The sequence below is a fragment of the Carlito syrichta genome, unplaced genomic scaffold (genome assembly GCF_000164805.1).
Source record: "Carlito syrichta isolate Samal-C Ts95f unplaced genomic scaffold, Tarsius_syrichta-2.0.1 Scaffold315469, whole genome shotgun sequence".
NCBI lineage: Eukaryota > Metazoa > Chordata > Mammalia > Primates > Tarsiidae > Carlito > Carlito syrichta.
Window position 1 is genome coordinate 15,200 of NW_007259565.1, and position 24,787 is coordinate 39,986.

General features: G+C 39.5%; 1 protein-coding gene across 1 annotated transcript in view; it reads left to right on the forward strand.

The window, feature by feature from the left end:
* LOC103275444 (low-density lipoprotein receptor-related protein 2) overlaps positions 1-24,787 on the forward strand; it is a gene marked incomplete at its 5' end in the record, with an annotated part of 74,785 nt that overhangs the window by 12,658 nt on the left and 37,340 nt on the right. The window contains 14 exons of the mRNA XM_008072848.2: positions 730-927; positions 5,306-5,601; positions 7,418-7,934; positions 10,654-10,806; positions 11,271-11,441; positions 14,210-14,433; positions 15,691-15,868; positions 16,822-17,018; positions 18,097-18,342; positions 19,026-19,154; positions 20,146-20,265; positions 21,514-21,630; positions 22,325-22,441; positions 23,686-23,823. Of these exons, the coding sequence (XP_008071039.1) occupies positions 730-927; positions 5,306-5,601; positions 7,418-7,934; positions 10,654-10,806; positions 11,271-11,441; positions 14,210-14,433; positions 15,691-15,868; positions 16,822-17,018; positions 18,097-18,342; positions 19,026-19,154; positions 20,146-20,265; positions 21,514-21,630; positions 22,325-22,441; positions 23,686-23,823 (2,801 nt within the window). The remainder of the gene's footprint in view (positions 1-729; positions 928-5,305; positions 5,602-7,417; positions 7,935-10,653; positions 10,807-11,270; positions 11,442-14,209; positions 14,434-15,690; positions 15,869-16,821; positions 17,019-18,096; positions 18,343-19,025; positions 19,155-20,145; positions 20,266-21,513; positions 21,631-22,324; positions 22,442-23,685; positions 23,824-24,787) is intronic.

The following is a 24,787-nucleotide window of genomic DNA, read 5'->3' on the forward strand; positions in this document are numbered from 1 at the left end:
CTAGTGGAGGAAGCCTGTACTACAAGATGCCTGCCTTCCAAAAAATAATTCCCATTTTTTGGGGTCTCCCCTCATACCTGTTATTTTATTCTTTGGGTATTAATGATTTTATGTCAGCATCTTTTCTCTTTTCTCATAGCATCATGGTTTCTGACAGCTGTTGTTGATATACACCTCGCCTATCCACCTTAATTCTGCTTGGGGTGGTAGCTATAATATAGCTGAAAAGAAAGCACTGAATTTGGAGGGAAAAGACCCAGATTTGAAGCCCTAGCTCTTTCTCCTTTTAGTTCTATGATTTTGTGCCAGTTTGACTTCATTTTGACTTCAGTTTTCTCATCTATAGCATTGGCATAAAAATCTCTGTCTCACATTGTACTTGTGTGATCACACTTTGTAAATTTAAAAGAAGTTATCAAAATATAAAGCATTTGGTATCTAATTAACAAACTGAGAGTGGTTTTCTGAAGTCCTAAGGGAACATATGTGATCTTATATTAACTTTATTAGAAACTAAATGAAGTTGTTTATTTTGTTGATTTCTCACTGTGAGAAAAAGTCAGGGTTCAAAGCAATTAAAATACTTTTGGAGGCATTTCTATTGTGATCTATTATTACCATAGCAATACGATTTGTCTCAGAATGCTAAGTAACAAAAATCAAGAGAGTTGGTTGCTACACTGATCTCTCGTATGGTTTCTGATTCTTGTTTGCTTTGGTTTTAGAGAGTTACACCTGCTCAAGTTCTCAGTTTGTCTGTGTAAATAACAGACCACCAGACAGGAGGTGCATTCCCCTAAATTGGGTCTGTGATGGCGATGTGGATTGCACTGATGGCTACGATGAGAATCAGAATTGCAGTAGGAGATCTTGCTCCGAAAATGAATTCACATGCAGTTACGGACAGTGTATCCCTCAAGCATTCAGGTGAGTTGACAACTTAAAAATTGCCCATCAAACCTCAAATCTTCATGGCAGAAGGGCTGACTTATGAATTAGGCAGGGGCCACAGTGTCGGGGGTCCATGATGCTTTTGGTGGCCTTTGAAAATGCTTGGATTCCTTTTTATTTTTTTGAGTTGGAGTCTCACTCTCTTGCCCAGACTGGAGTGCAGTGGCACACTCACGGCCACTGTAGCCTCCATCTGCAGGGTTCAGGCAATCCTTCTGCCTCAGCCTTCCAAGTAGCTGGAACTACAGGCATGCACCACCACGCCTGGCTAATGTTTTTATTTTATTGTAGAGATAAGGTCTCAGGCAAGTTGCCCAGGCTGGTCTCAAACCCCTGGGCTCAGACAATCCTCTCACCTCTGCCTCCCAAAGTGCTGGGATTACAGGCATGAGCCACCATGTCTAGCTTGGATTTCTTTTAAAAAGAAAAGAAAAAAAAAGTTTTTAGATTCAAGTATTTTGACATATAATGTTAATATATCTGGCTGTATACTGATGCAGCTGCATTAAAATAAAAACATAACTATCTATTAATAATATATTATTAAATATAATAATAATATATTGATACTTAAATATAATTTTAGATATTTTTATGGAGAATGGGGCCCAAGAAAGCAAAAATGTCTGGGGCTTGTGAAGTGCAGAATATGACCTTGCACTCTGAGCAAGGGAGATGAGTGCAGTGTGTTTGAGATGAAAAATATCTTTCTTGAAGCTAGTAACCATAGTTTTCTACCTGGAGTAGAATTGTGGGTATAAGAACTATTTTACTTTCCTCTCTCTACTCTAAGAAAAATAACAGTGTAAGCATGATGCTAGAGCTTGACTCTTAGGCTCAGGGTCAAGGAGACAATAGGGAGAGGCAGGTGAGCTGAACTGAGACACATGGCTCAATAAGGATGCAAACAGCGTGTCTGGAGGGCCAGGCTTTTTTTTTTTTTTTTTGAGTTGGAGTCTCACTCTTGTTGCCCAGGCTGAAGTGCTGTGGCACACTCACCGCCACTGCAGCCTCGATCTGTTGGGCTTAAGTGATCTTTCTGCCTCAACCTTCCAAGTACCTGGAACTACAGACACACGCCACGACACCCAGCTAGGGGCCAGATATTTTGATGCTCTTTTTCTGAAAGAAGTTGGGCATCTGGATTTTTTTTTTTTAGATTAAAGAATATAGTTTATTTAGAAAGTAAATTACAGAGAGAGAGAAAAAGGTGATTCACCTCTTTAAGGTAGGGGAGGGGGCCAAAGCTTAAAAAAACTTGGCCTGGCCAACGCTCAAAGAGCACATGACCAAACCATAGCTTAGTAAGGCAATGGCTGGCATCTGGATTTTAATATAAGATATTCTTATTTAATGCTTGAAATAATTTTTTTTAAGTCAGGGTCTTATTTTGTCACCCAGGCTAGAGTGCGGTGCCACACTCATGGCCACCTGCTGGGTTCAGATGATCCTTCCAAGTAGCTGGAACTATAGGTGTGTGTCACACCAGGCTAATTTTTTGAATTATTGTAGAAACGGGGTCTTCCATGTTGCCCAGGTTGGTCTCGAACCCATGGGCTCAGGCAATCCTCTCGCCTCTGCCTCCCAGAGTGGTGGGATTACAGGCGTGAGCCACTGCCCCTGGGCCAAATTTCTTAAATTCTTAAAACACTGTGTGGGCCAAATAGATTCAGCTCACAGCCCTGCCAGTTTGGGGAACGTTTCCTGCAGTGTTCTGTTGTTTGCTTTCTTTCCTTTTTCTCCAAATGGACTACTTCGGTTTATATGCCTCACTCTCTCACCACCCCCACTTAACAAATCTTTGAATATAGAGGGAAATAGAGAAGAATGATTTGTACGTTTCAATCCTGATGGACTAGCGGGATGGTAAGACCATTAACAAATGTAGGGGAGCCTAGGGAGAATTTTGCTCAAGGTAGAAAGTGAGTTTGATGTAGTAGGACTTCCTGAGGTAAAAGTATGGATGAGGCATTTAGATACATGGAACTGGGATTAAGACGAGATGTTGCATGTGCCAGGGACTCTTAAAGGCTACCCAGACATATTGAGAGCAACAGCAATTGCCAACTTACAGTCTGTTAGGGAGAGAGATGGGAAAGATATATGAAGCAGGCATGAGATAAAGCAGCAGAGCTACACACCATTGGCTGTAGGGCAGGCAGGCCATCAACAGGTGCTGAGGTACCACTGGAGTCCAGCATGGTGTGTGCTCACTGTGGTGGTCCCGAGGAAGGAAGGAACCCAGCAGGTGGCCATGAGTTAGTCATGTTCTTTGAAGGCCATAAGAGGAGCAGGGACTCAGCATTATGACCACAAAATAGCAGTGATTAAAGATGTGGGTAAATGTTATCTAGAAATTGTACTCTGTGACTCACCCTTGATGAGGCCCAAGCAGACACTGCTAAAAGGTGGTAGTTTGTGACAACCTGAAGACATTCAGGAGCTGGAGCAGTCACCTTTTGTAGTGAAGTTGCATTTGAATTTGATTTGTGTGTATTTAACTGATGCAGATGTGATCTGTAGATTTTTTTTTTTAACATTGAAAATGAATAATCCTTTATATTTTTTCCTACTTGCTTAAGAGTCCTGCTACGTTGCACTTCTGGGGGTTTTTTTTCCCCCTGAATTTGGGAAATAGTAAATACTGTTAGTCTTACATATAAATGTATCCTGAAAACCTAGGCACAGAATCCAGGGACTAGATCTGTAGCAGGTCTTAGTTTTGATTAGAGTTGTTACCTCATTACTCCCTTTCCGAGCTAAGCTCTGCTTCCATCATTACTTCATCATTATTATTACTTTTATTGCTTTCTTTCATCTTTTCTTTTTTCTTCCTCCCTCTCTCCTTTCTTTCTTTCCTTCCCTCCCTTTCCCCATGTCTCTCTTCCTTTTCCCTTTCTTTATTTTCCCCTGAGATTTCTGAATTGCTTTTGTCAAGGGCTACGTCAGAAGAGAAAAAAAATACTCTTTGTTTGGAAACCTGAGGCATATGATTTATAACGCCTTAAAATTCTGTGTGCCTAGAGCGGCCACTAGCCTCCACTAAGCGAGTTGTTAGCGTGCATCCCCTTCCTTGGCAGAATATGTGCTTCCATTTGGTACGTGGGGCAGGAGATCATTTTTCCTCTTGGCTCATGCTGCTGAAGAACGTGAACGATAAGTCGGAGTGGAGAGCAACTCACTGGAATACTGACCATGCAATTGTGCCTCAAAGCTTGGTGAATTTCCTTGCCTGACATTTTTCCTCTTGGGTTGGATTTAAACTAGAGAAAGAAAGGCCAGCCATCTCAAATCATTTGGAAATGAGTTAAATAGCTCTCAGGAGACCAAATGAGGCTGAGCTAGTTTACTTTGACCACCGCTGTCTTCAGTTACATGCACACAAGTTGGTGTAAATCTTGCTGACAATGCCCTGGGTTTATGCCCTAGGCTTATGGTTATTGCTTGTTAGCAGACTTGATTATAGGTCAGTTGTAAAACTGACCACATTCATCTTTGATGCTTTAGCATCTAGTAATGCTCTTTGTGCCAGTTCTTATGCCTTCTGTGTTAAATTGTTTTATGAATTGTCAATCATTGGCTTTGTCCATTCTTATCCACGATTCCTTTATGTGTATGATGAGTTTTGTTATAGTGAACAGAACCCCTTTTAGTCATCATAGGATCTTGGAATAACGTAGATAAGAAAGACTCATGTGGCTCACAGACTTTGAGGTCCCAAGATATGCCTTCTTCCTTTGTCAGTATTCCCTGCTAATCTACTAATTTGCCCCCCTTCCCGTCATCATAACAACTCACATCTCACAATAAGTCGCAAGAATATTACAGTGCAAGATGAAAGGAACGGGACTGCCAATTCAAATGTTATTCCAATGGGAAGACACTTGTTCTTGGAGAACACATCCAATAATCATACCATTTCTAATAGAGAGCACTCACCACATGAGTTTCCATTTGGGTATAGAGACTTCTATCATATGATTAACCAGAACGTTGCCAGTGTCCATCAGCTGTCTCTCAGATCTGATACACTCCAAAATTACGAAAGTTGTATTTAATTAATCAACTGGGGAAACATGAAAATAATTACGTGTATTTCTAATAGCTCTAGATTCACATTTCTAATGGCAGCAACCATCACCTGGAAAAACTGGGTGGAGTGTCAAATATTGGAGTTCTGTAGAGTTGGAGATGGGTGGGGTAGAGGAAGATTCTGGGAGAGAGGAGACTAGGGACACTGGTGATCTTGTTATTGAAATGATTGACCTGGCACCCAGGTAGATAGCCCCAAGTAGGTAATAGCTGAGGCTTGCTGTCAATCTCTCTAAGCATGGTACTGGGTCTCATGACATAGGTGTGACCGGCGCAACGACTGTGGTGACTACAGTGATGAGAGGGACTGCTCATATCCAACCTGCCAAGCAAATCAGTTTACCTGTGAGAATGGGCGCTGCATTAGTAAGGCCTTTGTCTGTGATGAGGATAATGACTGTGGAGATGGATCTGATGAGCTGGAACATCTGTGCCAGACTCCAGAAGCCACATGTGCCCCCAATCATTTCAAGTGTGACAATGAGCGCTGCATTGAGTTGGTGAAAGTCTGCAACCACCTAGATGACTGTTTCGACAACAGTGATGAGAAAGGCTGTGGTGAGTATAACAGAAGATTTGGGAAAAGGAGAAGGGGAAATTGAAGGTGGATTTGCAACCCTTTATGACTTATCAAGACTTTCAATCTGTACCCTAAGTAGAAAGTTATCAGAAAATTACTATTGCTTATATGACAAAAGACAAGGATTTCTTGGTATACAAGGTAGACATATAAATATTTTGGACTAATTCTTCAGTTAGGTAGTCATTAGAGAGTACAGAAGACGAACAAATATTCAGGCCATCATACAACATTATTGCTAAATACGGCACCTAAGAATGAAGGAAACAATGTTGATTCTTTTTGAATCCTTGGGTGACTTGTTGCCTGAAGCACCGCTCTGCTAGTACTCCTTAGTTTGTTCTTCATTTGCATCCTCAGGTGAGTAAATAGGAGTGTTTTAATCTCTATCTTACCCCAACCACCACAAGTGAAATGGTTGAGAATTTATAGTATAGGCAGTGTTTGCTTAGCATCACCTTGAACTCTATAATATTGGCAATCCATACTGTTGAGTGTGTTTATTCCTTGCAACCATTGTTTCATATATGATGTTGTTGTCTCTGTAATAAAAATTTGAATACTTTGAGGGAGAGATCATATCATCTATTTTGTTTTTATTCCACTGGATCATCATGAGTGCCCATTAAATACATTTGCTTAATTGACCAAGAAGAATATAATGTGGTTTCTGTCCTTCTGTGAAACGACATTAAAATCAAATGGTAGACAGAGAATCTTGGACAGAAAACACTATGGAAATTCAGAGAAGAGAATATCTACATATAATCATGTAAAAACTGATTATTTACTTAAATATAAGAATAACTCCCAAAAGTTTCTATCAAAGTTTCAAAAACCATTCAATAAATTTTTAAAAAGCATGTATTACTTACATTAGACATTTATATAAAATCATAGGGAATTTTCTTATATTTAGTCTTACTTCAGATATAATTTAAATTAATTTTGCTTTACCTAAACTATAGGAATGAAATCTTCAATTGTACATAATTCAAATTTAAATTTTTAGTTTGAAGAGGAACTGATCTCATTAGATCTCTCCCAAGCCTATTAAACATCTACTCTTATAACCAGAAGGAGTCCTAGTGATCTTTTATATCATTTTCTTTCTGCATTAGGACCATAACCCATAGATGTGAAATGAATTGCTTGGGGTCACACAGCTAGTTAGCAGAACTTGGCCCAATATATGGATCATAGATTTTGCAGTGCATGGATTATGTTTTGATCTATTGCTCCTTGATGAGTAGAGAATTCATAAGAACATGTTCTTCCCCTGTAGATAGTTTCTAGGTGAACTTAGTTACAGGACCAGGCAGAAGGTGCCTAGTATTGTGTTGCACCTAGTGTTGAGTGCATGCCATCTCGCGAGAGGCAAATGTGTGGACATCTTTGTAGCTCCATGTTCAGTGATGTTCATTGGAAGCTTGAGATTGGCCATGGTGTGAATAATCACACCACTGAAATGGAAGATGGTATGAATCAGAGCATTTTTTTCTCTCTCAGAGACCTGTTATACCAGCATACTGGCTAGGCTCCTTTCTTTTCTTTTTCCTCTCTCCTGTGTCAGTCATTGAATAAGCCACTGGTGAAGGATTAAGCAGGGGAGGAAGTTGAAAAATAGTGACTTCTGAATAGTCCGTGGCCTTTGAAATCTCTGTTGTCTGGCTTCTTTTAGTATAATCTATTAAGAATTGGCACTGCTCAGTAGAAATGTTGAGTTTGGTTAGCATTTGGTTGGTGAGTTGGTTGCTAATATTTTAGGGTCTTACAACTGCTTTTTACCTACAGGCATTAACGAATGCCGTGACCCTTCAATCAGTGGCTGCGATCACAACTGCACAGACACCTTAACCAGTTACTATTGTTCCTGCCGTTCTGGTTACAAGCTTATGTCTGACAAGCGGACTTGTGTTGATATTGATGAATGCACAGAGACGCCCTTTGTCTGTAGCCAGAAATGTGAGAATGAAATAGGCTCCTACATCTGTAAGTGTGACTCAGGCTACATCCGAGAACCTGATGGAAAGACATGTCGGCAGAATAGTAACATCGAACCCTACCTCATTTTTAGCAACCGTTACTATTTGAGAAATCTAACTGTAGATGGCTATTTTTACTCCCTCATTTTGCAAGGACTCAGCAATGTTGTGGCACTAGATTTTGACCGAGTAGAAAAGAGATTGTACTGGATTGATACAGAAAGGAAAGTCATTGAGAGAATGTTTCTGAATATTACAAACAGGGAGACAATCATGAACTACAGATTACCAGCTGCAGAAAGTTTGGCTGTGGACTGGGTTGCCAGGTAAGAAAACACTGAGCTTTTTTAAAAAGTTAAGCATTTTGAAAGTTGAGTTTTCCTCTTGATAAGAAATTAATCTTTTCAATCTATGTCGATACATTTAATGCTTTGCCTGTTTTTTCCTGCTTTGTATGTAATGCTCAAATGATATACTACAGAACCTAAGATCTACTTATTTTAGGAATTTATGATATCATTTGTATGGAGGGGGTATCACAAGGGAGAAATGAGTTTTATTATTGCTGTCCATTCAGTTAACTGGTGATGATGTTAAGGGATCATTCATGCATTCATGGGTGCATTCAGTCATTTAAAAATGTTTCCTGAGTGCCTCCCAGATGTCAGGTGTGATGATAAGCACCAGGGATCTCTAGGTGAACAGGGGAGAAAGAAAGAATGGCAAACAGAGACTTGTTTTGAGATAGTCCTTCTAGAAACTGGGGGTCTTTGAGGTAGACCAGTGTCATTTTAACTAAAACTTTTCCAGATCAACCGTACTTCTGAACATTTCTATTGACTTTGAAATCTCTCAGAGACTTGGCAGCATAAACTAGCTGACTTTGTGGTTAATAGACATGAGGCTGCAGGCACTTTTGTTTTAAATATTCTTGTTGCAGTTAGCAACTCTCCCCACATTCTCCTATTTGACCATCATAAGTGTAGAGACCCTAAAATGGGGACATGGGAAGAGTTTTCTCCCTTCTAGCTGGCTTGACATAGGTGGTGAATGCTTGCTGGATAATGAATGAAACATTGACTGAATGTATGTTTTATATACACTCCACTATGTGTCAAAAGTTGTAGTGATTAATGATTTCCAGGAACAGGATGAAACATGGTACTGCTTTTGTCCCCATCCTTTGCTCCAGTGTATGGAAAAATAATATTTTAACTTTAAAAAGTTATTGTTATTTAGCTCTCTTTCTTAAAAGCTGACTGAATGCGATTTCAGCTACTTTCCTCTCCACCTAGGCATGTCCTTGACCAGAGGAGAGAATTGCAAATTTATACAAAGAAGATGGGCAAGAAAGTCTGGGTTGAGGGTAGGACAAAATAACCCATGTCTGAAAAAGTTCAGGAAGGAGCACAGCGAGACTCAATGTTTCTTAAGATACAAACGAAGAATAGAACCTGGTTACATTTATTAGTAGGGAATATTTCTAAGATACTAGCTTGAAATTAGAAAAAAAATTTTCTCCTATATTAGTAACGATTTCTGCTGCCGACACAAGGGTATTTGTTTTCCAGAACCTTAACTTGATAATTTTTAAAAGCATGATTATGCCCATTGGTAGATAGTTCTGGCTCTCGATCATCTTGATTTTTCCAGTAGCAGAGTTGGAACGTCTTCTCCTTCTTCTCTTGAAAATAATCTGTTCACAGAACCAATCTTTTGACTGGGAGATGAAGAGAAATTAGTGGGAAAGTAGTAATCCAACAGAATAGCCTACCCTATGGTGTAGCCAGTCTACTAGGACTTGAGTTACTGCTCTGCCACTTGCTCATTATACAACCTCCCAGCCTCAGCAGCTTCATCAGGAAAACAGAAATAGTGACAGCAACTACTTCTAGGGTTGTTGTGATCTTAAACAATGCAATTTTTAAAAAGTCCTTTGTCTGGGTCTTGACATTTAGTAAATGTTCAATAAATAACTACTATTATTGTTGCCATTCTTAGCCTCTACAATGATAGAATTCAAGATTGTGGCTATTTCACTTACCAGGATTTACCCCAGTGAATTAACTGGCAATACCTGTACATTTATGCATGCTCATGCTTTCTTCCTCAAGCCTAGAAGGATACTACTTCCCTACAGTTAAATATTCAGACTTCCAGCATGGCTGGATCAGGGTTTGTCTTTTACAAAGAAGCATTCAATCCATTTGGAAGGGAAATAGTTCTTCCAGTTGGAATTGATCATCAGATTCTAAATGACTCTCTAGTTTTAGGGGCATTAAACTCTTTGGAAGGTTCTGGATACTTTAAGATTCTGGTGAAAACCATAAACCCCTTGCTGGATAACAGCACTTGCACATTTATACCCTCAACATTTTATATCAGTTTTAGAGGCATCCCTCAAAGCCCAGGTAAAGACCTCAGGATAAGAATACTTGCCATATAGAAAATACATAGATCTTACTGAATAGCAATATATTTAGAATGAAATATCCTTAAGGTAGGAGTTTCTAGTACATTTCTAAAGTATGTCAGGGTAAGAAACTCATTTTGACACCTAGTCTGATAGGACCAGGAATGGGTTGAATTTCTCTTTCTCTTAAGGATATCATAATTCAGAGTTCCTTTTTGCAGTTTCAATGACACACTTAGACAAATCTGTTTCCTCAACTCTATCATTTAAATTGTAATTCATGAAACTCACTTCTGCTTCCCTGTTCCTCTAAGCCTTTGTACTGTCTGGGAAGGATGCCTTGTGCAGCTTGAAGAAAGTAAAAACAGACTTCTGGTATGAGGTGTAGCACCAGAATTTCCTACATGACACCACCTTAACGTGGGAATTGTAGCATATACTCTTGCATCTTCTGCTGCCTGATGGCAGGAAGGCCAACTTCCTGTTTCCCCCTACCCTTATTTGCTTGGGGAGAGGTGCCTTCTAACAACTATCTGTGTGATTCTCGGGTAGCTTTGGTAGGAAATTGGGTGGTTAAATATGTACCATTTCACAAAGTGACTGTGTTGATAACTCCTGGCTGTCCATTTTAGAAAACTCTACTGGTTGGATGCCCATCTGGATGGACTTTTTGTCTCTGACCTCAATGGTGGATACCGCCGTACTCTGGCCATGAACTGCGTGGATGCCAACAACACCTTCTGCTTTGATAATCCCAGAGGAATTGTCCTTCACCCTCAATATGGGTATTGTCTCCTTTTACTTTTGAACTTTTCTTTCATGCCCTTATTTTAACTCTGTTTTCAAAAAGGCTGTTCATGTGCTATCTCAAGGCCAGTGTCTTGCTGGGGTTTGTCTTCTGTTTTTCTTACCTGGCATGGCTTCTTCAAAGATATTCACCAATATTCTGGCTTTGTTGTTGTTGTTGTTTTTGTCAAAAGTACACACATATTTTGGCTACATGCAAAGAAAACAAAAAACAAACATAATGGACTTTCCATGTCAAAGCCACTGAAATCCACAGTTCATCATGTTCATTCTTGAGCACTGTCTTCTGTTTTCTCTTTTAGATTATTTTCCATGACTTCTCTTTTCTTTCTGAGAAGCTCTGTAGAATGTAAATTCCATTTCTCTAAGTGAAAAGGGTATGACTTTTGGCTATTGTCTTCTTTTGGCATCAAGGATTGACCCTCTGTATTTGCTTCAACAGGTATGTCTATTGGGCAGACTGGGCTCACCGCGCCTACATTGCGAGAGTAGGCATGGATGGAACCAATAAGTCTCTGATTATCTCTACCAAGTTAGAGTGGCCCAATGGCATCACCATCGATTACACCAATGATCGACTGTACTGGGCAGATGCCCACCTGGGCTATATCGAGTACGTACATAGAAAAGAATAAAACAGCTGGGAAACTCTTTATTCCAAACACTGGGGCTTGAGTTTTTCTAGACTATTAGCCACATGCATCTTTGAACTGGCTTGTATATTGGAAGTCAGTCTTGGGCCACTTCTAACTGAAACTGCTGGGCTCTATGGTGTGGTGGAGGAGAAAGAGGGTGAACTTTAAGGTCACACAGATCAGGACATATGACCTGGTGCTTTCAGTTATTGTTTTTTCATCTAGGAAAAGGTGCTAATAATCTCTCCTCTATAGTAGTCAGCTTAATTCACAACTCATCGTAATTTTCTTATCTCTTTACTTTGTTTTTTCCTCTCAAATATATGATTTACAGATTTTAGTAATGAGAAAAGGAAAAGAGCATGTTGGGAAGATTTTCCCTAAAATAGTTTGGTGCATTTATGGTTAAATACAATGAAGTGTTTTGTGTAGCAGTAGAACCTGTTAACATTAATTCAGTATGATGATGAATTTAAATCTTTCCAGTATTAGAATTTTTAAAAAGTACATTCAATGTAGTGTTTAGTGAAAAATACTCATTGTAAAAATGGTAACACACACTACTAGTTGACCAGTACATGTTTATTTTGGGGCATTGCTATTTATGGCCTAATTGTTCCATAGTAATGTCTTCTGGGTAAGCACTTAATGAATAATTATCTGGGCACAGCCTGTTGCAATTAAAAAACGTAGAAGTGCCATTAATTCAGTAGAGCTATTTCAAAGACTTTTAGAAATTATCATTCTGTTACATTTATTTTGCTGCCAAAGTCATTGTAGAAATTTTGAAGTTCTTTAACCTCATACTCTCTTGGGCTATGCCATGGAGAAAGAAGGAATACCTGACACACATGCTAGTGCCTTTTCTTCCTATGATCATAGCAGACATAGTTGAACAATCCCAGAGCTCTCTTTTGTTGAATAAATTCATTTGATATACTAAGATAGCCCTTAGCATTCTCATTACAGAATTTACCATAGCAGATACTAACTCACTCTTGGTCAGGTTCAGTAGAACATTACTTCTTGCTTATTTGTACCATTTTAATGTGATATACTGATGGTGACCACCCTTGGCCCTTTCCACAGCATGTGCATTTTCTCTTGAAAGGAACATCAAAGAGCTGAGTTATCTTCCCATGCAGTCTCATACTGAATTAATAGAAGCATCAAGGTGTTCAAAGAAAGTTCAGCAACTTTCTTATAGGACTTTTGCTGTCCTTCGGGTCTTGTAGATTATTATTCTTGGTCTTGAAAGCTTAGTAAGTTTAACTGAAATGAACAGTGTACATATAGACAGCGAGGTCAACAAAGGAATTTTCTAGCTGCATAATACTCTGTTCACTTTTTGATAAAATCAGACATAGATTACTTGCATAGATCTGAAATTCAGGCAGTAGGTTTCAGTCTAAAAGTCAAATTATAATATCAAGCACTGTGATCTGAGAATGAATGAATGATTACCTCTTGGAGGGTAGCAATGTCTGTATTCAGAAATATATTTCATAGACTACATGAAGTAATACATTTTTATAGAGCATCCAATTGATTCCTTGTGCATCTTCAGATACAGTTACATATCATTAGAGCTGTACTCAAAAAAGTCTCATATAGGTGGTTGTGGTCCTTACACAGAGATCACACAAGAACTGAGAGAGAAGGTCTCAGGACTACTTTCTGATCTATGAATTTTATAAAACACATGATGACTAAGTTCTGGTCATTTACCTGCATTCTTGTCAATAGAGGCTAATAAGTAGTTCTTCAAGTTTTCCAATGGCTTCTATAAATTTCCATAAATTCCGATCTTTTGGGAAATATTTTTAATATCACATGGCTAGCATCATCAAGTTTTTTAGTTGCTAGTTCATTCTACCTCCTGTCTGAGTTTTAGGATCTGCTGCAATATTTTTAAATATTAAAATATCACTATTTTAGAGATGATTTTTTATATAGACTCATAGTAATGAATGAGACATCGGAACTAAGAGGACTTAGAAATATGTCTGTGGATGCTCTGCAACATCTTGAAATCAGAGAACTGTCTCAGGAGGTTTATTCATCTGGAAAAGTGTTCCTTAATAGTGCCAATGGCATGATTAATAATAAACATGCTGCTGGTGTTTGTGAAGTTAGCCCTGCAGGGTTGTAAATTGTATTTCCCTCAGGTTATACTGAGAACCTATCTCCTAGAATAACTTTTCCTGAGAAATGCCCATGAGAAGGCAGAATTCCAGCAGTATATTGTTATCCTCTGATTTCTTCTGATGATTTAGGAAACAAGAATGGTGTTCACCCCAGGATATCAAAAGGGCACTTAGTGGAGAATATTAGCATAAGAGGTCATAGCCTGCAGCTGGGCTGGGTGGCTCAGCCTGTAATCCCGTGCCTTTGGGAGGCTGAGGTGAGTGGATTGCCTGAGCCCACGGGCGACAGAATGAGACTCCAACTCAGAAAAAAAAAAAAGAAAAAAAGAGGTCATAGCCTGCAATAGATATACCAGTTGCATCTGCAGGAAAGTAGCTGTGGTTAGGAATTAGCGATTGTTTAAACTCCTGAGACTATTCCTATTTTTAAGCATTGCTTTTTCAATTTTTACATCTTTTCTAGGGGGAGGATCTGAACTTCAGTTATCTCTAGGAGGTAGAATTTTATTAATTAATGTGCTAATTCATTTGTCCTAAAAGACATTAGAGGAGAGGGGTGACCTTCTTCATCGAGTGACCGTTTCTTCCTACTGCTGCAGGTTCTCTGATTTGGAGGGCCGCCATCGACACACCGTGTATGATGGGACATTGCCTCACCCATTTGCTATTACCGTTTTTGAAGACACTATTTATTGGACAGATTGGAATACAAAGTCAGTGGAAAAGGGAAACAAATATGATGGATCAAATAGGATGACACTGGTGAACACAACGCATAGACCATTTGACATCCATGTGTACCATCCATATAGGCAGCCATTTGGTGAGTAGGTGATCAAGGAATTTGGCACAGTTGCCTTAGGTTATGTGCATTCCTCTCTCTTTAAGCATGAATATTCTGATTCATAAAGGGTTTGTTGTTACTTGTTAGAGTTTTCTCCAAAATATATGCTGAGAGTTGGGAGGATGCAAATATCTTTAGAGTTTATTCTCCTTCCCCTAAGAAAAACTACTTAGAACTCTTCTTTTTCTTAAAACTTACCCTATTTTTAAAGATTGATCTGGTTTTTGTTTTTTGTAATATTTAATGGTTGTTATGTTGCCATATTTACTTTATCTGGTTTGGTGGGAAGGTTGAAGTATTTTGAAGTGAGTTAAAAATATTGTAGCATTTCAGCATTTGTGAAAATAAAAGCGTTTCCTTATAAAATCATAATGCAATTATGAGACCTAAGAAATTAACCATTATAAATACAAAGACCATTCTACTTATTTTTTAAAATAAGTGTTTAAAAAATTACAATCATTGTAAAGCATTAAATGTCTATTTGTATATGACATTGTACTGTGTATCAAATAGATGTTACTCTAATCTTCTAAAAGATATTAATGTCAAGAGCAATTAAAGCCATTTTGTGATTTAGAGATAATCTAGTAAAGGTCTGGAGTATATTTTGGGGATAGACTGGTATTTGTGGGTCTGCTTTGTTGCAATACCTTGCTAAAACACATGATAAACTTGGAAGTAAGGAGAAGTGATAATTAGCAAAATAAAGATATTCAGCATTTCTTTCCGGAAATTAATACCCTTTATATTATCTTATGTGAAGTTCAAGTTAATCTTCACCTCCAAATAGTGACCCAGAAAATTAGTAAAGACACCGCTCAATATATCCATTCATATTAATCTTGGCCAAACATCTGTTACCTATATCCTTAGAATGAAGGGATGAATATAGCATCTGCTAGAAATTAAGTTAGATTCTGGGCATATGAATATAAGCTGAGTTTGCTGCCTGTTCTCTCAGGACTTTGAGAAACACATTTTTTTCTCGTCAGAGATACCAGTGAGTATGCCTCAATTCTGGTAGCACATAAATGAATTTCCCAAAGCACAGAATTGTTACTTATATAACACCATCATCTGTCTTCTTTATGAACTTTTGGAAAAAGTATAAAGCTAGGATAGTTATTTTTCTTCCTCATTAAGAGGTGGTGAGTTTGATGTCAAGGTAGATAATCAGTTAATCTTTCCTTGATATACCCTTTAAGCGAATGAACATATATTTTCTTCCTCTAGTGACCAATCCCTGTGGTACCAACAATGGTGGCTGCTCTCATCTCTGCCTCATCCGATCAGGAGGAAAAGGGTTCACCTGCGAGTGTCCTGATAACTTCCACACCCTTCAGATGAGTGGCAGCACATATTGCCTACCTATGTGTTCCAGCACCCAGTTCTTATGTGCTAACAATGAAAAGTAAGGCTCTCTTTCCCCTCTCCCCAGTGCCTCTCTAGCCCTCAGGTAGACATTGAACTTCCAGGATCCAGGGGATGGTAGTTTTCTAATGAACCAGCATTTTTGGTTAACTAATTTGGTTCATGTGAAACACAGTCCTCAATTCAAATAATTCTTTACACGAATAAAAGGAATTTGTTAATCAAACTGTTATGCTTATGTATGCAAGCTTTTATAGACAGGAAGCAAATCATGTATTTCTTATGTCTAATATTTTGTCCTGAATGTCAGGGCTAGAGTGTATATGAGTATGTACTGAAAAAATGGTGCTCAGGAGTGATAGAATTTTACTATCTTTTCCACATTTATACTAGCCTAGCTCTTTATTTGCCTATGCCAGAGGATCCAGGGTTATACATTCAAATTCACTTTTGATCATTGTGCTGACTGATAAGGCCACTGATGATTAGGAGAGCTGAGTCAAAGAGTGGGGTGGAGAGAGACATTGATGCAAGTCTTAGCAATGGTAGATTATTTTGATTAAATATGATATCTGAGATTAAGAATCTAGCATACACCTATTATAACATAGGTACTCAACAGTTTTTAGTGTCCTCCGCTTCTCAACCAATATCCAAGTGTGCTTTATCTCACCCTGGCAGACAATTACAAACAAACACTTTTTCTAGAACCATAGCTTAAAACACCTGCTCCATTGTTTGTTGTAGAAGGAAGTTCATCATCAGACCCGAAGCATATTTTCAGTGTGTATTTGGGTTATAGCAAAACTTTTTATCTTATCAAGTTATGTTTTCTCTGAAAATACACCATAGTAATGGAGATTTCATTGATCTTCTTTTAGTGCTATGAGAAAACTCATGCGTGTCATTACTTGGAATTTAGTGTTGACTTCTCTTCAGGTAGCTGTTGTCCCTGGTGTTTTGCTAGAGAAGTGCTGTATTTTCTCTGTGCAGGTGTATTCCTATCTGGTGGAAATGTGATGGACAGAGAGACTGCTCGGATGGCTCTGATGAACTGGCCCTCTGCCCGCACCGTTATTGCCATCTAGGACAGTTCCAGTGCAAAGATGGCAACTGCACCAGCCCACAGGGCTTATGCAATGCTCGCCAAGATTGCCCTGATGGGTCTGATGAAGACCATCTTCTTTGTGGTTTGTTGAATTGCTTTATGCCTCTTTTGTGCACTTCTGTCTTGATTATGTACAATCATGATTCTGTGGGAATTTTCAGAATATCAAAAACCAGCTCAAAGACCTTGGAGAAACTCATTTATATATATGAGTCGGGGTCTTACTCTGTCACCAAGGCTGGAGTGCTGTGGCTTGATCACAGCTCACTGCAGTCGACCTCCTGGGTTTAAGCAATCCTTCCACCTCAGCCTCCTAAGTAGCTGGGACTACAGGCATTTGCCACCATGCCTGAATAATTTTTAAAAATTGTTTTGTCAAGATGAGGTCTCAAAATGCTGCCTAGGCTGGTCTTGAACTCCTGGACCCAAGCAGTCCTCTCACCTCAGCCTCCCAAGTAGCTGGTTTTACAGGCGCACTCCACCATACCTGGATAATTTTTAAATTTGTTATAAAGACAGGATCTCACTATGTTGCCCAGGCTGGTCTTCTGAGCTCAAGCAATCCTCCCTCTTGGTTTCCCAAAGTGATGGGATTACAGGTGTGAGCCACCATGCCCAACCACCACTCTTTATTTTATAATTAAAAAAAAAAACTTAAGGTCTTTACAAGGCAAATGGTTTGAAGTAGATTATCAGTTGCCTAAGTTGGTTCTTTGCCATGCGATAGGCATTGAATCCTCCTTGACAGCTAACACTGAGAATTAAATGAGAGTTTCCCACCCCCATTTTTAACAGGGATTCTCAGTTGTAATATTTATTTAGGTTTCCATTTTAAAAGGAAAAAAAAAACCCCCACCTTCGAACTAAAAGCAACACATCAACAACAGCAACAAACACAGGAAACAGGGACAAGAGAACAGGCCAGGGGATTCAGTCCTTATCCTTTAATTCTACATGCAAGAAAAAGATATTTAAGAATTTGGGAGATTGTATAGTCAAAGGAATAACCACCCATGTAGTAGTACTCGTTGATAAGTGCATTAGGACATAAGTCCTCTAAAAAGATGTTGTGATCAAGTTTTCCAGGCCTCATAAGTGTAAATTACGAGCTTCTATTCTTGACAACTTCCAAGCTGTTAACCAAATGCCCCTGCTTGCAGAGAATCACAAGTGTGAGTCCAATGAATGGCAGTGTGCCAACAAGCGTTGCATCCCAGAATCCTGGCAGTGTGACACAGTGAATGACTGCGAAGATAACTCTGATGAAGACAGTGCCCACTGTGCCAGCAGGACCTGCCGGCCCGGCCAGTTTAGGTGTGCCAATGGCCGCTGCATTCCTCAGTCCTGGAAATGTGACGTAGATAATGATTGTGGAGACTACTCAGATGAACCCGTTGAAGAATGCAGTAAGTTCCTGTGGGAGGGACAGGCATGACAAGAGCAGGGAAACACAGAGGACCCCATGTGGATTGAGATAGGACATGGAGCCCTGGCTTTCAGCCCTAAGGGATGATCCCTCTTGGGGCTTCCTGTACACTCTGTCACTACAAGACAAAATATAGCTTGCAGGTGGAACCAGACTCTGAAGTGGCTAATACCTCCTCTTGATACATGGAATGTTCTGCTGTCTAGAATGTGATACCAAGAACCTACATTTTATATGGCTAGTGCTTCCTCACTTGAGCCTCAGGGAAACAGTGTGAGGTAGGGAAGGTAGGTGTTAACCTATTCCCGTTTTACACATGAGGAAACTGAAGCTTGTGTTCAGTGGATGGTCACATTTCTACTTGGGAGCAGAACTAACACTTCAATTGAGGTTTTTAACTTCCAACCCAGTTCTTTCTCGCCCTACAAAGTTACTCTACAAAACAAATGAGTGATATTAAGATAGTGAGAAAACTTAGGACTGTATTTTTCTGTTTGTGGTAAACAGATCACATTCAAAACAGACATACATTGCCAGAGTCAATCTGGTTAGCACTATGGTAAAGAATAGTTACTCATTAGCATCACATCCTCAATATGACAATGGAAAGGTGCCTTCTGGCACCTTCATTCCGACGTTGCCTGCCTCCTCTTCTCTTTTCAGTGAGCTCTGCTCATCGCTGTGACAACATTACAGAATTCAGCTGCAAGACGAATTACCGCTGCATCCCCAAGTGGGCCGTGTGCAATGGTGCCAATGACTGCAGGGACAACAGTGATGAGCAAGGCTGTGGTAGGAGGGGCTGCAGGGCATCGGCGAAGGGGCAAGAAAACTTAAATGTGAAGTACGATGATTAGATGAGAGATGAGAGTGGATTTCCCATGTCCTCTTTTCTTTGTTTACCTCTGTTAAAAAAAAGAAAAGAAAGAAAAGCATTTATTAATTCTTCTAATAACATGATATATTTTTGTAGTAGTTTGCATGGTTGGGGGGGGATTTTATTTATATCATCTTAGATGACATCTCGTCCCAAAGGGTGCTATAGTTGAGGAAGATATTATGAAGATGTTAGAACTTGTGTTCTTTCTTCCAAATGTTGGATCCTTATTCATACTTGACAAGTTTAAATCGTTTGCCCAGTCTTATAGATTTACTGAAATTTGTGGAAACGGGTTAGAGAAAAGACTTGTTATCGTTTTCTAAAGAGGATGTTTCCAAATCAGAATATTTCTTATTTTGGGATTTTCATATTCTGAATGTTTTTCTGACTTTCCACATCATCTATTGGACATATGTAGTCACTCTGGCAACATGGAAGGAACTTACGGACATAAGGCCAAATGAATTCATGGAATTTGTCAAGATTAGGCTTATATTCTAACTTGAAACCAAAGTGTCTATGAGTGTGCGTCGGGTTTAGTTGGAAGAAAGGTAAGGAAGATACTGGGTCATTTTAAGAACACTGAGTCTAATTGACTGAAGACAATGTGATAGAAAAGTTCTACTTGTTATGGCATCATTTTAGCCACTCTTCCCAGGTTTTTGTTGCAAATTACAAACCCAGATACCAGTTCATTTTTTGAACAGTTTCTACAAAAGGGAATGGATCTCGTTTCAAACAATAGGTAGATTCAGTTTAGCTAAAAAAGAAGGATACTGACAATGAATGTTGCTGGCATTCTTTGGGAGATTCAAGAATGTGGTAACATAATTCTCAGACTGTCTCACAAGTACTGCTTTGAACACTGGTGTGTGATATATTTACAATGATTATCCTTTGCAGAGGAGATGACATGTAATCCTCTGGGGGATTTCCGCTGTAAAAATCACCACTGCATCCCTCTTCGCTGGAGATGTGATGGGCAAAATGACTGTGGAGATAACTCAGATGAGGAAAACTGTGGTGAGTGTTCCAGTTCTGTGATCCTTACGTACCACCAAAGTGAAATTTACTCTTTGTTCATAATTCAACTTAGGTCTATGCTGTTCATCCTCAGTAGGATAGCTCCTTGAATCATTTCTTTCTGCTAGTTGATGTTAAACATTTCTACTTTCTCTTCCAAAAGTTTTGAGAGGAGGATATGTACTAAAGTATATCTTTGTCTGTTGAATTTATTTACACCCAACTTTCTTTCCAAAAAGAACTTGAGGTGACATGATGAAGGACAAAAAGAACAAGATAAATAGAATAGAAATAGAAAATCAGGACCAGGCAAAATACAGGAGGGAAATATGCTAACCCCAAAGACCCTGCTTCCCCCAAAATGACCTTAGCCGAGGAGGGAGAACTCCTATTTGGATTGTTATCGTTCCTGGAATAGCTGACTATTTTAGGAGAGCTAATGGTTAAATAATAGGACAGGTTTTAGTCCTCTTCCAATTGAAGGTACTGACTACAAGGCATTGGACAGAGAGGTTGAGGGAAGGAAGCCAAAGTTCTGGATCACACCAGACTAGATAGTCAGCCCTGAATAACTGTGTGTGTTTTAAAAACAAGCTTTATGAAGCCCTGTCCTGAGCATATTCATTGACTCATGATGCGTGTCAATTTCCAATTGATGAATATAAAATATATGCTAATTTTAGTCCCCTTTTCAAAGTAAGAGGTGATCACCATTTGTCATAGGCAATTGAGAGACTCAGAATGTTGATTATATCTATAAATATCAATCAGGCAAACACTTCTTACACAAAAGAGTAATCCAATTAGCATTTTATTTTTACGATAACGGGTTCATGTTGAATCCTATAAGAAGTTATCTAGAGTTTCATGAAATAAAATATTGTCTTAAAATCAAATAAAGCCAGGCATGATGGTACATGCCTGTAGTCTCAGTTACTTGGGAGGCTGAGATGGAACGATTGCTTGAGTACAGGAGTTCAAAGCCAGCCTAGGCAATATAGTGAAACTCCATCTCTTAAAAAAAATTAAATCACCTTTGGAAAAAACACTGAATAAAGGCCATTCTTTACAGACTAAAAATTGAGGTGGAAGTTCTAGTTTTGGAGGATGAATGGTCTGCCAAACACACCTCTAGGGCTTGGGTCACAGGCAAACACTGGACACTGAGGATGTTTTGGCCAGCCCACGAGCTGTCTCCTGTGTGTGATTCCTGGTGCATACTCATAGCCAGATGCCTTTCCTTTCCAGTTCCCCGGGAGTGTTCAGAGAGCGAGTTTCGATGTGCCAATCAGCAATGCATTCCCTCCCGATGGATCTGTGACCATTACAACGACTGTGGAGACAACTCAGATGAGCGGGACTGCGGTAACTGTCAAGAGTTTACAATAGAATCTTGTCCCATGAAGTAGGGGCTTCAAATTAATGTGCATAAGGTTTTTTAGAATAATGTGATTTTTGTATAATTTCTGCAACATGTGAAACTCAGCATAACATAGTCTCTTCTGCTCTGTATTTTCTATGCTTTATTCTTAACTTGTAGCAGTCTAGATCAATCATAATAGGGGGAAATAGCAGGGAATTTTTAAAAATTTAGTCTTAATTTAAATATTTTTAAAAATAACAGTCTTTAATCTACATTGGCTTTGAAAACAAATAGAGACATTGGTCTTCCTACTATTCCACAGAAAGTTACCTTACAGAATGTACTACTGTGGCTTCCCTGTATAAGGGTCAGAGCACTGGGCTAGAAATCCTAAACCACAAGTAATTTTTATAGCTCGTTAATGATTAAGTTTTGGTTCTAAAGAAAACCAGGAAATGTTAAAAACTGGAGAATTCTTAAGCATTGGGGAGAGAGGTACTTCCATCTCCATGTGTTGCATGGGGAAAGTGTGAGTTTGGATAGTTTACTAATTTGCCAACCACATGTTGTGGGTTTTCTGTGAGCTAGGTGCAGAGGATGGATAGGAATGTATTGGAGTACTCAGTATACTCCAGGTACCTAATACCTGTCTGAAAATGACAGGGCCTTCTGGGAATAACAGTCTTTTCTCTTCAGAGATGAGGACCTGCCATCCTGAATATTTTCAGTGTACGAGTGGACACTGCGTGCCCAACGAATTGAAATGTGATGGAACTGCTGACTGTTCGGATGCTTCTGATGAAGCCACTTGTCGTAAGTCCTTAGACACTGGTAGCACTGCCAAGCACACCTCTAGGACTTGGGACATAGGTGGATATTGGGCACCGAGGACACTTTGGCCAGCCCACAAGCTGTCTCCTGTGTGTGATTCCTGGTACACACTCATAGTCAGATGTTCTTCCTTTCCAGTTCCTCAGGAGTATGAATACAGTTTTTTTTTGGAGTTGGAGTCTCACTCTGTCGCCCAGACTGGAGTGCAGTGGCCGCTCCCAGCCACCGCAGCCTCAACCTGCTGGGCTCTGGCGATCCTTCCGCCTCAGCCTTCCAAATAGCCGGAACTACAGGCGCATGCTACCACGCCCAGCTAGTTTTTGATTTGTTTTTTGATTTATTGTAGAGATGAGTTCTCACCAAGCTGCCCAGGCAGGTCACGAACCCACTGGCTCAGGCAATCCACTCACCTCGGCCTCCCAAAGTGCTGGGATTACAGGCTGAGTCACTGAGCCCGACCGAATACAGTTTTTTAGACACCAGTCATTTACCACTTCTTAGCTTGAAAGGCCATAGTAGTTTAATGATCAGCATCCGTTGATAACTATCAGTTCACCTGTGGTCTTAGTCATTGTATTTTTATATTCACAATGGTCATTCAAATGTGTTTCCTTAACAGTATTTTGAGTAGAAAATGAGTTAAGTAGTTTGTACTTACAAAGTATTCATATATTATCAGCTACCATACAAAACATTAAGTGAATAAAAAACATTTTAGGTAAAAAATAAATAAGTAAAAGAATATTTGAGCAATGAATAAACCAGTATGAAGACCTTGGGTTAGGTATTAGAACATACTGAATTTACAGCATTTTTTGAATTGCATGATGGCGTATATAAAATATTAACAATATAAAACCAATATGATCATTGAAATTTTAGACCTTAAGAACCACTTGAATATGAACTGTTGATAATTATCCATGGTGGTTATTGTGGAGGATGTGGTTGCCACATCTTAAAACCGGCCTTCAAAGAAATTATAAATCTCTGTGGGTGAAAGCAATCCAGACACTTGCCTGAACTCATGCCATTGAAAACTGGGCTCAGCAACTCTTCATAAGACATAGTCCCTCAGACTGTCAGGCAGATTAAGACTGTCATACGTCTTGATGAATAAGGAACAACAGGATAGAATGGCAAGGGCCAAAGGAGAACTAGCAGGAGAGCTTTTCAAACTAGTCCATTTGTATAATCATTTGAACACGTCTCTTCCCCAATAACAGCCACTCGCTTTCCCAATGGTGCATACTGCCAGGCTACTATGTTCGAATGTAAAAACCATGTTTGTATCCAGTCGTTTTGGAGATGTGATGGCGATGATGACTGTGGCGATGGTTCCGATGAAGAACTTCACCTGTGCGGTAAGAGGGAGAGCAATGGAATGAATGGGAGTGGTGTGGTCTGGCAAAAACTTCGCGTTTCTTACATGCAGCATGTGACCTTGGAGGGCAGATGTACAATTTTTGAGGAATGGACATGATCAGTAATGGTGTGAGTTCACTTGGCCTTTGTGCTTCAGTTTTCTTTCTGTTACTTGAGAAAGTTAAGCAGACCATGTTTTTAACCATTTTGTGGCCTTAGAAAATGATTTCTTCAAAAGATATCTTGCTTGGAAACCCAGTGTGCATAAATAAAGACAAATCTGTTGCATTTGAGGTCAGGCTGTGTGGGGAGGTGGGGAGGTGAGGAGATTAGGGGGAGATTGTACCTCTCCTGCTCCATCCTACTTTTGGTGCTCCTAGAAGTTAGCCTGTTCAAACTCCTAGAGCTTTCTGGAGCACCTTTAGAAAATTTCAAGATTCACTTAAGTCTTTGCAGTCACTCCTCTTTAACATCCTAATTCAAAGCTGTCTAATCTTGTTGAAAGCATATTGTTTAAACTAGTGAATCTCAATTCAGGATCATGTCAAATTCAGTGGGGGGATGGGGTGTTTCAAAATCACATACCCTCACCCATGCCTGTAACCCTAGCACTGTGGGAGTCCGAAGCCAGAGAATCACTTGAGCCCAGGAGTTCGAGACTAGTCTGGGCAACATAGTGAGACCTTGTCTCTACAAAAATAGAAAGAAATTGGCTAGGCATGGTGGCATGTACCTGGAGTTCCAGCTATTTGGGAGGCTGAAGTGGAAGGATCACCTCGTCCCAGGAGGTTGAGGCTGCTGTGAACCTTGATCTTTGCCACTGCACTCCAGCCTGGGTGACAGAGTGAGGCAAAACATCATGTACTCTGGCCTCATCTTAGTTTTAGATCTAATGAAGCAGAATCTTCAAAGATGGGTCCTGTGCACATTTTTTTTTTTTTTTTTTGAGTCAGAATCTCACTC